The sequence below is a fragment of the Actinia tenebrosa genome, unplaced genomic scaffold, assembly GCF_029948245.1.
Source record: "Actinia tenebrosa isolate PJP-AT-01 unplaced genomic scaffold, QUT_ActTen_1.0 PGA_scaffold6__47_contigs__length_16458017, whole genome shotgun sequence".
NCBI lineage: Eukaryota > Metazoa > Cnidaria > Anthozoa > Actiniaria > Actiniidae > Actinia > Actinia tenebrosa.
In genome coordinates this window covers 7,083,215-7,097,202 of record NW_028292583.1, presented here as the reverse complement: position 1 = coordinate 7,097,202, position 13,988 = coordinate 7,083,215, and the positions used below count along the sequence as shown (strand labels likewise).

The 13,988-nt window shown below is 34.7% G+C and overlaps 2 protein-coding genes across 5 annotated transcripts in view; both read left to right on the top strand.

Moving 5' to 3' along the window:
• The first annotated feature begins 2 nt into the window (after positions 1-2).
• LOC116291507 (E3 ubiquitin-protein ligase RBX1) lies at positions 3-2,740 on the top strand. The gene is made up of 6 exons (XM_031698677.2): positions 3-131; positions 230-257; positions 375-425; positions 1,709-1,779; positions 2,364-2,449; positions 2,637-2,740. Exons 1-6 carry the CDS (start codon positions 39-41, stop codon positions 2,647-2,649), a joined length of 342 nt encoding a protein of 113 aa, XP_031554537.1. The 5' UTR covers positions 3-38; the 3' UTR covers positions 2,650-2,740.
• A 2,888-nt stretch (positions 2,741-5,628) lies between these two features.
• Positions 5,629-13,988, top strand: part of LOC116291503 (uncharacterized) — a 30,573-nt gene continuing 22,213 nt past the window's right edge. The window contains exons 1-2 of one of the 4 annotated variants that reach the window (XM_031698671.2): positions 5,658-5,787; positions 9,048-9,116. In XM_031698671.2, coding sequence (XP_031554531.1) covers positions 5,750-5,787; positions 9,048-9,116 — 107 coding nt within the window. In that variant the 5' untranslated portion in view covers positions 5,658-5,749. Of the gene's footprint in view, positions 5,788-9,027; positions 9,117-13,988 lie in introns of all 4 variants that reach the window. The other 3 variants (XM_031698673.2, XM_031698672.2, XM_031698674.2) reach the window with 3 other exon arrangements.

Here is a 13,988-nt window from a genome sequence, read left to right as displayed (position 1 = left end):
CTCTTCTTTGGAGCTGTTCTTTGAGAAGGTCAGCAAAAATGGCGGACGAAGGTGGAGATATGGACGTAGATCAACCCGCTCAGGCATCCACTGCAGCCCCTGCTACCAAGAAACGCTTTGAAGTAAAGAAGGTTAGTCATGACTCTAAGTCCTGGGATGGAATTTATTGAGAATTTTTACCGCTAAATCGTTGAATTTTGCTTTTGAACTATTGTGGTATTTTTTTTAGTGGAACGCTGTTGCTCTATGGGCTTGGGGTAAGTGTAACACAATAAAAATATTGTACCACTGTTTCTAATTCTTGAAAGCGTAAAAAAATCATTCCTTTGACAAATAGTCGCTTGAATTTATTTGATTTAACTATTTTCTTCTAGATATTGTAGTCGATAATTGCGCTATTTGTAGAAATCACATCATGGACTTGTGTGAGTATGGTTCTTTTCCTGTGTGTAAAGTAGGTCGGGAAAATGTCATATTTTAGGTTCCTTTTCATAGAATTTAACTAAAGTGATAAGTAATAGCTATATTCATACCGTTAAAATTGAGATGTTTTACATGACTTCTGAACCAACTAAATGCATTAATGATCGTACAAAACTGAGAACTGTCACAAAGCTATTGTTTCACTAAAAGCCAAATAATGAAGAAATAGAAAATGTGCATCTGTGCTGTGTGTAGTTATAAAGCAGGCAGGGGTTGGCAGAACACAAGAGAAGTGTCAGGAGAAGCATGACACATAGTGGAGTGGTTCTCAACACTTCTCAAGTGTTCTGCCAATCCTCAAGCACTTATTATAACTGCACACAGCACAGCACAGTGAGCAAGTTTTTAATTTCTTTTTTAAAATACCAATTTCAATAACTGTCATTTTCGATTGCAACGATGCAACTGAAAGTGCATGTTCCCAACCCAGCAGAACACAAGATTTATGACAGATATTTCAAATCAAACTAGGCTCTACTGTGTTGCGTAACTTAGAAACCATTACTTTTTATGGGGGGGAGTGGGGGGGGGGGGGGGGGGGGGGGAGGAGGATTCACTTGGTAACCCATATTACTGTAAACTCGACAACTGTCACCATAAACTTCCCAATCTAGTTAGGATTACAGGTATACAATATGTAGTTATACCACATTAAGCACGATGTCCAGCTTCTTTTAACAGCTCATCAAATATAACATGATACATTGGGGCTATTTACTGGCCAGGAAGTCCAAATAGGGAATGATTATACCTGAGTTCTTGAACATATGGACTGAAGCGCTTAGGCCGAAGTCTGTTTTGAAGGCCAAGGTCCATTTTTAAGGCCAAGGGCACAGTTTTCCACTATCAGGACCGACTTTAGGCCAGTTAATAGCTGAGTTTTTTTCCCTAGATTTACTCTTCCACCTTTTTTGAAATTAATTAGCATTAATTTGTTCTGTAAGTTGTTGAACAATTCGTTATCCCATGCACGTAAGCATTAAGCCTAATGACAGGACACCAAACCGCAGGGAGAGATAGAAAATACCGCCAATCAGAAACACAATTTTTAGGATGCTGGATTGGGGAAAAAATTATGCAATAGACACGATAAAAACTATCAGCTTTGATGGAATACTTGCAAGGAACCTCAAGACTAAAGGGCCACCAAATCTGACAGTTTATTCAGCTAGTTCCCGAGGGTGCTGCTAATAGAGGTTTGACTGTGCTCTCGATGTCTTTCTAGGTATTGAATGTCAAGCAAATCAAGCATCAGCCACAAGTGAAGAGTGCACAGTAGCCTGGGGCGTATGTAATGTAAGTGTCATCTTACTGTGGTGAGAGGTAGATGTTGGTCCTTTCTCAGTGTAACAAATATCAGATACTGTTCATGGTAGGATTTGCAATGAAAAATACTACTTTCATTGTTATAAAAAAAACTGAAAAACAAAATAGACTGTATATTTTGTTACTTTGCTCATTGTAAAAACATTTCAAAAGGTTTTGAAAAATTATTGTGCTAAAGCATAATAAAGCAGATGTTTAGGCTAAGGGTAAGGAATGGGGGTAGGCAATATAGCAATTTAGGGGTTTGAGTCTCAGCTTCATTGCGTAAGATTTCTTAAAAAAGATTTAGGAATAGTGTTGCATTTTCCACATTCTGTGAACTCAGACTTTCCAACAGCTTGTTGTGAAATTGATTTTCCACAGCTGCCAATCAAGAACATAAAAGGTACATACTGATTATTTTTGATTGACAGCAGTGAAAGACAGATTTCAGATTTCAGCTTGTAACTACCAAGTTTGCAAAATATGGAAAACCTCAATAAATTGAGAACAATGTCAAACATTTAATCTCTTCTGAAAGTATAATAGCAACGTAACTACTGTCTCTTTCACAGCATGCTTTTCATTTTCACTGCATTTCAAGATGGCTTAAAACAAGACAAGTTTGTCCTTTAGACAACAGAGAATGGGAGTTCCAAAAGTAAGTCGTTTTTATCTTAGTACTTGTTATTTTTTTAAATCCCATGAAACTTTGCAATTAGATGTTTAGATCCATGATTGATAACACATTAGATCTTATTTCAGTGTATTTTTTATTTTCCTCTTTAAAACCATTTAGCATTTTTTAAACTTTGTTCCTAACCTAAAAACTTTTTTTTTGTTTCAAGGTATGGTCGTTGAAACTTTAAAATGAAAGTTGAAGCTGTTGTAAAGTATTAATATGTACAACTTTTATGTTCATGTGAAATAAATTTTTTTCGTGACTGTTAAACCTTAAACATCATAATGTAAATACAGTTCTTTTTTAAAAGTATGAAAAAAATGGTCCCATATTGATTTCCACTAGAATGATTGATAAGTAAACTCCATTGTGAGGCTACTAGGGCAAGAACCTATGTCGTTAATCACTGGGTGTTACACTTTGACTAATACCAAATATTTAGTAGGTTTAGACTTAAACAATTAGATCTCTCACCCTTATGATCTACGAGTCAATAGCCCATTCAGCCTTTGGCCTCATAGACCATTTGGGCTGCAGGTCTAATATTACAGTGTAACTACTATAACTGGGGCCACTCAGCTAACCAATCAAAATTTAAAATGAAAACAATGCATTCCCACTTTGAATAGTTGAGTCAATCAGAAACCTAGATTGCAGGAGAATAATAATTTGATTCTGATGTTACATGTAATGTATTGTTTCATTCTGCAATTTGATTGGTTTTTGCTGTCTAGGTGGCCCCGGTTATAGTAGTCGCACTGTAATAGGATCCACCCAGTTGACATACTTTTTATTGATCCACCTCAAACATGTTTGCAAGAGCGCTATCAACGGAGCACGCGAATCGTGCAACAAAGAAACAAATCGTACTGAATGTAAGAATTGTTGAAACCCCTTAGCTGAGGTCAATTAAGAGGGAAGAAATGAAGGTGGCGCTATTGGTGGGTTGCAAGCATTCCCAAGAGAGTTAAAAGACAAAAGCATGGCGGCCATTGTGGTACCGTTAAAAATGGATGCTAATGAGAAATCTTTTGTTAAATGGCACCAACATATGGCCACGATGACAAAGCGTGCAATCGAAGAATAGGATATCTTTCCTCTATTTAGAGTTCGCTCCTATAATATCCAAGAGAACTAATTGTTCTCTACAAGGAAATGAAATAGTCAACCAGCGTATAACGTATAAGCACCCGAAAATTCTGACAAAATTAACATTCCGTTTGTGCCATGCCTGCAGGACTGAGTGGCATATGAGTTCAGTTCTGCTTGTATGATCAAGCGGAAAAAGCGTACTACAAGCTAGAGGCACATGCCAAAAATATCATGGCCAGTATGAATATTAAATACATCCAAAAACGTGCCAGCTGACTCTAATGAAAAAGAAGACCATACTTCCTCGGATTGAGAGTTCTTGTCACATCCACCTACTGTACTGCCTCGGGTTAAATAAATCTACGACTTTGAAATATCGACAATAAACTTGAAGTTTTTTTGAAATTAAGAAGAACAAAACGGCGGTCTTGGACCTTAAACATCGCTTTATGGAAGGCTTTGAGTTTCTCAGGGGTCTATTCCAGCTTTTTTTTACGCAGGTCAGTAATTAGTACTTGTTTTCATACGGTTGTGCACCTGTTTCAGATCAAAAACGTGTCTGTCTTAGCAAATGACTCCAAAGACTGTCAGAAACGTCAAAAAATGTCAGTTTTGCTTTACAAACTGAGAAAAAAAGGCGTGTTGCCATCGATAATGCGAGATCTCAACCGCTTATCTGATGTGTTGTCTTTAAAGCTGTAGATATTACCAAATGTAATTGAACTTTAATGTTATAAATAATATAGTATGGGATGGCAAATATTGACTTTACTGAAAAACCCGTCCTAATATATGTTTGAGTAAAAAGTTTTTCAACTTCAGTCAAAAAAGCGTAATTAAGATAATGACTAGACATTGGCACTTAGGGATGGACCATTTGATTTTTCAATTTGGGGGGGGTTTGGGATAAATATCAAAGCGAGCAAGATCGACTTCAATGGAAAAAATAGTGTATATGTCTAATACCCCATTCACACTTAAACGTGTTTAGTTAAACTATGTTTTCATTAGGAAAAAAATTGAGAAACTAGAAACCTACAACATAATGAAACTTTCTAAAATATTGTCAGAGCAAGACAAAGGATAGTTTACATGCATTATTTTACCAAATATTGTGTAGTGTTCGTAGATAGTTTTCCAAACCTGTTAAACCACTTTAAAACATGTTTAAGCCTTGGTGTAAATGGGGTATAAGTTAATGCTTATTTGTTGAATTAGAATTCTGTAGCTCTCTTGGTCTTCTCCTCTTTCTCCTTCTCCTTCTTCTCCTCTCACTCAGTAAGAAATCGAAATGACGTAATGCCAAGTGATCTTAATAACCATTAGGGGAAGGGGGAAGGATTATCATCATCATTTAATCATCATCCTCATCATTTAATCATTATTCCATCCAAGAGGTTATTGAGAGGATTTTAAACAATACTTTCATTCTTTATGCTTTCATTTTCACCAGTCATGTACTCAGGGTCATCTCGTTTGTAATAGTGTTCCTTGTTATGCTCCTTTATTACCAGTAACGCTAGTGTACGTGATATGCCGACGTCTCACTATAACAAACACAGTCCTCGCTCATTCATGTTATAATGCACTCTTTATATTTATTTACTTTTCTACAGCACTTCAATCTACTATAGAGTGCAAACAATTAATAGTACAAAATAGTGCTAATTAAACAATAGAAAACAAAGGAATTTGCATGAAATTGTGCTATTTAGTATTACTAGAGTTTCACGGTTATATTGTTTGCACTCTATCTTATACCAGTATAACTCTACCTCGGTACGTGTCTGTTTTCGTTTTAAAAAAAACTATTACATTACTATTGACAAAATCATTTTCTACATGTCGGCAGTTTTGAAATTAAAATCTAACAGAAAAACAACAAATATAACAAGTGATAGTATAGGCCAATTTCTAATTTTTTTTTCCTTCGTAAAATACGTAATTTTTAAATTTAATACAATGAATGTGAATTTTTGGATCATGTTGCGTTTAAAGCCGCACGTACACAAATACAGTCGCGTCCACTTAATAATCAGTACTATAGCGCGCACGTTTATTTGTTTTGGTCTAGCGGATAAATTTTAACCTGGAGTTAACCTTTTCGTATCTCTGTGGCTTTCGCAGTGATGCCTTTTATGTACATATATTTATGCACTCCTGTCGTCTCACTGGAACACTAATGACATGGTGGATAACTCTTTGAAATATTACACCACTTATAGGTAAGGTTTTAGTTCTTCACTCTCTATATAGTTAGTATTGAAATTTATACTTCAGAAAGGCCCCAGCCTGACTTTGCCGCGTACATCAGATAAACTAAGAACAGCGGAAATATCGAATGTAGTATAGTTGTTGATCATTCGCGAAAGACGGCTACAAATTGGTTTGAAGATCGTCCACTGTATCACATACGTTTTTCGTATCTTGGCCGAGTATTTGGATTTTGCCGAAAGAAAAATTATCCGCCAAGCGATATATGGCACACTTCTTTTTTTCCCTTCTAATAATTGAAAACAAAATGTGAAACAGAACGCTCAGCTATTGAAATAGATCAGTGGCATAATGAAAAAGTTATTCCCGATGAATGGATATGACGTTGTTAATGGTAATTCAGTTAGTTTCGATTAAGGCACTGTTATATTTTACAATCTCCAAACTGTATCATGAAAAATTGACTTTTATTTTCAAAGTATTCAATTTTGTCAGGAATGAATACGTGACATCACGAACTGGGTCTTGGCGACCATACAATCATTAACAAAAAGGCAAATGCCAAAATTTAAAAGGTCGATGGAAATAAATAAAATAATAAAAAAGGCGATAAAATATATATCAGCAAAGGGCTATTTTTTGCCATTATAAGTGCTTAAGACTCTAAAAAGCCCCACGGAAGCAAATAAGTTAAATATAGAACCATTGAAGGCTAAAAATAGAAAATAAGTCGTCATAAACTACGTCACCATTGCACCATGAAATGTAAACTCTTTTTTGAAATCAAAAATATTCCTTGTTTTGGTGTGTGGAGTTTCACAGCTTGGAATTGGTGCCTTAGGAAATTCGTTAATACATTATTTATACATCGTAGTATTTATTGGTTTGTACTATTTTGCCGCTCAACGACTAATATTGATTTTTATTCGTGGTTCATATATATGCATTGATGCCAAAATAACGGCGCTTGAAGATACTGTCTAGTCAAAAAATATGTGAATGGTCAAATAATCATAAAAAAGTTTTAAAATAATGAAAAATATACCACACTAAATTCATTAACATTATTTGCGCAGTCCGCAAAATTCAAGCACATAGAATCATGAATCTTTTTTGTTGAGTTGCGTGGTTTTCATAGTCCTTCAACTGCGGGGTCCCTCTGAAAACCAAAATCAACCATTGCCGCCTGAACAGATGTTTTACTTTTGAGGAATTGATATATCTGAGTTTACCTCGATCTTCTTGTTAAATTCTCATGTTATAGTTCATAGTTCACACAGTACACTATTAAACTGTTGCTCCATTATACGACCCCTTCTAATCCGAAGGTCGCTCACAAAAGGGTTATGCTAACCTACGTTCTTTGTTTGTTTGTTTGTTTGTTTGTTTCTTTCTTTCTTTCTTGAGTATTGTTTCAATATTTTTCATTTATATTGCTAGTCCGGCCCCATAAAAACACAGTATATTAGTTGGGCTGCTGGGCTTCCGAGTAAAGCCGAAAGTTGGCCCGCGCTTTTCATGGCTTGAGATGGTTTATAGCTGTGGTGTATGTGCAGGCGATAACCAGTAACTGCGGCGTGAACATTTTCTGATCCCGCGATATTAAAAGAACCCAAACCGTGTCTGTGTTTGTGTTCGCCCCCGGCTGCAAGTCTGCCTGCTTGCGGCCTGTGTGCTGTGCATGGTCCTGTTTGTGGCATGACCGTTTGATTGATAAGAGACACTGCCTAGCTGTCTGCCTGTCTCATGCGACGAGTATGGTCAAGAGACCAGTTCTGATCTAAACTGGCTGTCTGTCGAAGCTGCCACTGTCTCCCTACCTACTGAAGGGCAACATATCATCATCATGATATAATAATATTGTGCGTAATAGGTGAATTACGAGCCTTGTATGTAACGACTGAAGAAGGGGGCCAATGGGCTTTTCACGACTTCAAGTCGCGTAAAAAATGAGCCAACTCAACTAGAAACCGTGGAAAGTTTGAAGTTGTGAAAGGCCCATTGGCCCTCTTCTTCAGTCGTTTCATATACAAGGCTCGTAATTTACCTATTGGGCATGTTCTTATATGATTTCCGAGCCCATCCCACACGGCTTACCGCCTCATCTCTCATCATCATATAACATATTTCTGCTTGTTTTTTATACTACGATATATATTGACTGGTATCTATTTCTCAGTGACCGATTACTCGGTCCTGGGACAGGACTGGCTGAGTGACATCAGGCCACTTGATCAGGGTCGTCACAGTTGAGCCAGTCAATCTGCATGATTCTTAATCCAGTACATATATGACTTCCTTCCCTCAGAGTATTTCCCTTAAAGTCAGATTGGCCTACTATACCGCGATTAGGTACTAAAAATGATGACAAAACAATAAACAAGTACTGTTCTGAACGTTAAACCTTCTCAAGTACAAAAATACACTTCAAAGGCTATATGTGATAGTGATCAAGAAAAACACCATTTTATCTAAAAAGATTCCGGAAATCCCCATTTAGATATCAAAGTCTAATGTGTCAATTTTAAAATGAGAATAGACTAGGAAACTTCCGAAAATTAATAATAATGTGTTAGGTAAAGTTGGTCGGTTTTTGCAAATGTTTGATATCTAGAGAATCCTCTTGTTGATCTAGTACGAAACAGTATAAAAATAGGACGTTTTACATTTTTAAAAAGTATTTCATAGCAATCGAAGTTTGAAAAGCATAAAGGATATTCGTTTGTTTACGAAAAAAGGGACAATTTACAGCTACCTTTAATTTATTCGCCTTTCTGAATAAGAGTTTATGATATGCTATATGAGATACCGTCCTATGAAATAATCCGAGCAATCCATTTCCGGTGGAATATTTGAGAGAGATGATTGACGGGGAAAGACCCAATCACAACTTGAGGAAGTAGTTGAGAATCACGTGGGTTTGCTTTGTGCGTCACACAGCTGCAAAAAAAAGCTCTCCAAATGTTGGCGGATGAGAGTCTTCGGGCTTAGTGTATTTTGTATTGTAAAAAAAGTCCACTGAATATGTAGGACCAGAGTGATAACTAAGAAGTTTTCAAGACTTCTACAGTTGGTCTAGAAATAACTGACTATCTTAGAGTATTTTGAATCGAATTGTGGACGGTGTGAACCCGAATTTTCGGGCCACGGGAAGTTCAAGATTTCTCTGTGTTTTGTGGATGTACGGATCCAAAATCACCCGAGACTACTGGCTCGCATATTGGGGCTAATATACTGCCTATATCTTTTAGGCTTTACTTCTCTTTCTTAGAACTATGACACAAAGTCAAGCGAGCCCCTACATGAGCAGTTCATACTTGTATGGTGTTTCCAGTAAAGGGTAAGTTTGGCGTGATTTTTTTGCCGTCATTCTGTTTTGTCTTGAACAATATGGCGACACAAAACTCGTAATATTTATAGCTGTGTTGGTTAAGGGTTGCTGGAGAGATGCTTCGGAAATTACGCAAGCGAAGCCATTTTTTTCATAGGATAGACAAAGCTTGCCTTGGTAGTACACAGGATAATATTTAACCTATACTGAATACATATTTCTTTCTCTTTTACCGCCCCTCGATCTACCCTCTTCCGTTGGAATAAAAACTGCACTACATATTCCGTCGATAATTCCAGGACCCTCCATAAAATTCATCTTTGAAGCTTTTCATGCAGTTAAGTTCAATTCAGAAAAGAGTACTTTATCAAAATCCGTCTTTATTAAATTTACATCTCTTCCTGTATAGTTGAACAATTTATTTAGTACTCTTGATTTTTTGGTTCCACTGGTCGTACCTTCGAATCGGTCATAGCACTATAAATATCCTTCTCTTCACAATTCAGTCTTTCTCGATGTTTAAAATAAGAATGAATTAATTTCTACGTACTGATTTCTTAATTGCTGTCTGTAAAATTATCATTTGGATATGATCGTGTAAAGTGCTTTGGTGCTTTTATTACATTTTTTTACGGTTGTCGAACGTGTCGATTTTTTGTTTTTGACCATAATAATTTATGTAATTTCATATCCCTTCTAGTGCAACTTGGGATTCAAATTTCATTTATCCTGTGTATCGAAGTGCGATTTTTTCCAGTATCAGACTCACTTCTTAACTGTTCTCAATACCTGTTTGAAACTGGTAAACACATAGAAAAAGCTCGGATGTTGTTTTTTTATTACCCGTAGCCAATTCAAGGTCTTTCTATGTTCGATTGTCGTTTTTGATCGATTATACTCGAGTCGTAACGCGTTCGTCTGTTAAATGTCGACCAATTTAAAGGTTTTTGGTTCGTTATTCAACAACGATACTTATTCTGTTTCAGATTTCGACCATATCTTTAATTTGTTTCTAAGGATTTGTGACCGATCAAGCAAACAAAAATTCTATCTTTGTCTGAAAAAACCTATTTGTATTTTATTGTTTTGCCTTCAGAAATTCGCACAAGGAGTTTCGGTTTTTCATAATTAGTTTCCGGAGTGTTGTCTACTCAGAGATGTAACTAAATAAAATTGCCATCAACCCACGATTTATGGCTCTCTTACTTAGAGATGAAAAGTTGTTCTGCCCAACAGTTATGTAGTAATTTTTCATATTTATGTAAAGTGTTTGATTCTTGTGCCCTCCGATCCGCTAAACAAATACACATTTCATTCTCCACAAACGAAACCTTTCTTTTTCAAAGAGGTTTCAAAATAAACAAGGCCTCTTATTGCTGTAGGTTGCCATGACTGATTCCACTTTTAGCCTTTGAGGAACACATACACGAATTTGCATTGCTATGATTTCAGTTTTGGCTGTTTCAAGTATGCCACAGATCTATGTTAATTGTCTATGGCAAAAATGACTGTTTGTTTTTACTTGTTCTACAAATGACCCAGACTGAGCCAAAGCATTATGATTTTGGCTTTTTTTCTGTAAGTTCTCAGAAATCTGAACTTATATTTTGAAACATTATTAACCATTTTTCTGGAGTATATTTCTAAATGACTTCAAGATAATTGGGTTTTATACTTGTTTTGGCCTTTCATGTCCACATAATTAAAAAACTGTTTACATCTTGACACATGTAGCACATGAGCAACTGGATTAACTATTCTTTCTCTTTGATTATATTGCATTGTATTTCAAATTTTGGAATTAAGTACATGTAACCTAAAAAGCAATGATAAATAAGTCCTTGACAGCGTTACTAAGCCTCTTAGATGTTTATATTTGAAGCATTACAATGTTGAAAAGATTTAATGAAGCTGAGCACCTTGGGCAGACATTTGATGACAGACAAATTGAATTCTCTGTCATTTTATGTATTTTATTGGTAGTTTTTTTGTGTTATAAAACCAGCTGACCACTGGACATTGCCCTTAGTTGGTTACCACGAACCACACTTGTGATATAGCTCGTGTGTTTGAAGAGATCTTGATTGTATGAACTTTGCCATGAAGTTGTCATCGTAATAGAAGATGCAATGCAAATTGCACACTATTTTGCTGATTACGAAGGTCGCTGATAATCAACTTTCACTTTGTAAACTTTCAGTTTGAAAATGTTATTCTGGCTATTAAAACCATACCGAGGAACACAATTTGCAGAAACAACGGATCATCTTTTCTGAAAGTGATAGTTTCACTATACATGTAATCTACAATAACCAAAGGATATTAAAAAATTCAAAATTGTCAAAAATTGTATCAACATCATATATACTAATGATGAATTAGCTAAGGCATGGGTTATGGCATTCACCAAGTGTCTAGCGATATAATTTTTTCGAACATGATGCCAAGCAAGAACTTATATCATGAAGTTACTAAGGACTGCTCTTCTTTTCTAATTTCAGCTTTTTTTGTGTTAAAAATATAAATATATGTTACCACTGTTCCTCGCTATTTATGTTACCAAGGTTATAGAATATTGCTTCTGTTTGGATTGTATCAGACTTCGAAAAATTGAAATTAATGTTTGGTTTTCAATTAGGTGATGAACATTGCCTTTATTATTTCTACATTATCTAAATTTTAGGATAGAAAATCTGACTTAACCTTTTCCCATTCATTTTCCAGAACTGCATCTTTCCTTTCCATTTTTTCATTTTCATAATCTGAGATTTAATCAATTAATAGAATAAGAATACATGACCTCAACCTAATCTCACAAGTATATTGTTGTCTGCACTAGCTTCTTTCTTAAGCTGAAACAGTATTCTGTATTTTGCAATGGTTAATTTGACGCATTTTAAAATAGGAAGTAGTGCTATTTAGTATTGAGCTGCTATGTATTACCTAATAGGAAATAATTCTAGTAGGTTATATAAGGTCAAAACGTGTACTGGCACTGTCAATGAGGTTTTGAGTAGTCTATGCTAATTTATTGCGCTATGACTCGATGTGTTGAACTGAGCCTTCGTTAGATAGACCTTTTCAGCTTCAAGCTAGTTACACCTGAAGCAAATAATCAAATGCTCTTGAGAATATGAACCAAATTTCCCCTTATGCCATTCAAAGAATATTTGAAGAAGTTCAAATGATGTTTAGTTCAGCACAGTTTTATTATTGTATAAAGATTTGTCATTATAGTAAATATTTTGGAATTGTTGGAAGTCTACGATGAGTATTTTAAAGTGATATAGAAACAGGTTCTGTATTTGTTTTTTCACATTGCTTGATTGTCCAAGAATACTTTATTAAATATACCAGTGATTTCAGAAGCAGTAAATTAAACATTATACTTTAATATCCAGACTATTGTGTTGGGACATTTGACATTCAAATAATTATAGTCTTGGTAAGGCTATTGAACTATGACTTGATCAGCTTTATTTTGTGCACTTCATTATCTCCTATATAGAACTTTTAACTAACTATTAATATACTTATGTATTTCTAGACAGCACTGTAGGCTAGCACCATTATCTTATTGCAGTGAAATGGCTTTGAATGAACCCTTTGAATAACATGTGGGCGTATAATTTCCAAGATTTTATCCTTTCCCTTGAAATTATGTTTGATGAAAACATTATCCAATAAGCGTTTGAAGCATTTACAAAATTAAAGGAATCATTAAGAAGAAAAAAATCTTTGCTGCAAATTAGCAATTGTTTTTATATTTTATTTTTACCAAAAGCGTGCCTTAGAAATTCTGAATACAGACAATATGTCTGTAGTTCAGGCACCATTTTGTCTTTGTTCCCTTCACTGACTCCTTTATGGTTATTGTTATGCTGTAGTCTGTGCATGCTGCTTATATTTTTACACAAATCAGATGTGTCATAGTAAGATAATTGCCTACTTCACTTTTAAAATATTGAGTAGGAAATTCATGTGCTATTATTAGTTAGCAGTGGGCTATTTAAAGCAAAGGATCAAAATAGAACTCTGTTTATTTCATATAAATATTAGAATCAATAGATAAATAAATAAAGTTTTTAAGATTTCTTTATTATTTATTAATACTTTTTTCTTGTTTTTATTAGAATAGATATAAGTAACTTTATTTCTTTATTTCTATTATAAATAAATTCTAAATACTTTTGAATGAGGAACCATTTTATGATTCTTTTCCTGATTTTATTAAAATCATGTCTCTTTTTTTAATTTTTCTTTCTTTCAACCAATCCCTTTCAACATCATCTTCCTTCTCATTTCATCAAATAATATATTACAAAAGGTCAGCCTGGTATAGGCATACATTTAGGTTATTAATTTATATATGAAATATAGCTGTTGCATGGTATATTACATAAAGATTTCTTATCTTTTTGATTAAGTTAAAAACTTTATTCAAAATTACTGTCTTAACAGCATATTAAATATATATCAATATTCATGCTAATTCATGTTAAAAAACCAGCTATTTCCACAGACACGAGATACCGTAGTTCGCCTTAAGTATTACCAGAATGCTATATATATTATTCATAATTCTACTGGTCTAGTTTGTGATCAGCTGGTTTTTAATGTGCCACTGTAAATGTTTCGTAACTTTCAAACAAATTTAATTATCATCAAACAATAAACACATACTTCATTGTAATAACTAGTAAAAAATTTGAATATTTTAAGTACTTGTTCATAAATATTTGTTTCAAGATTTGAAAAGAAATTTAACCAATTTTCGTGTTATATGCTCTTATTTACCATGATCTTCGTCATCTAGCCCTCAAAATGTTGTGGACTCATGAGGCATAGATAGTGAAGACATAGATGATGAAAAAGTGCAAA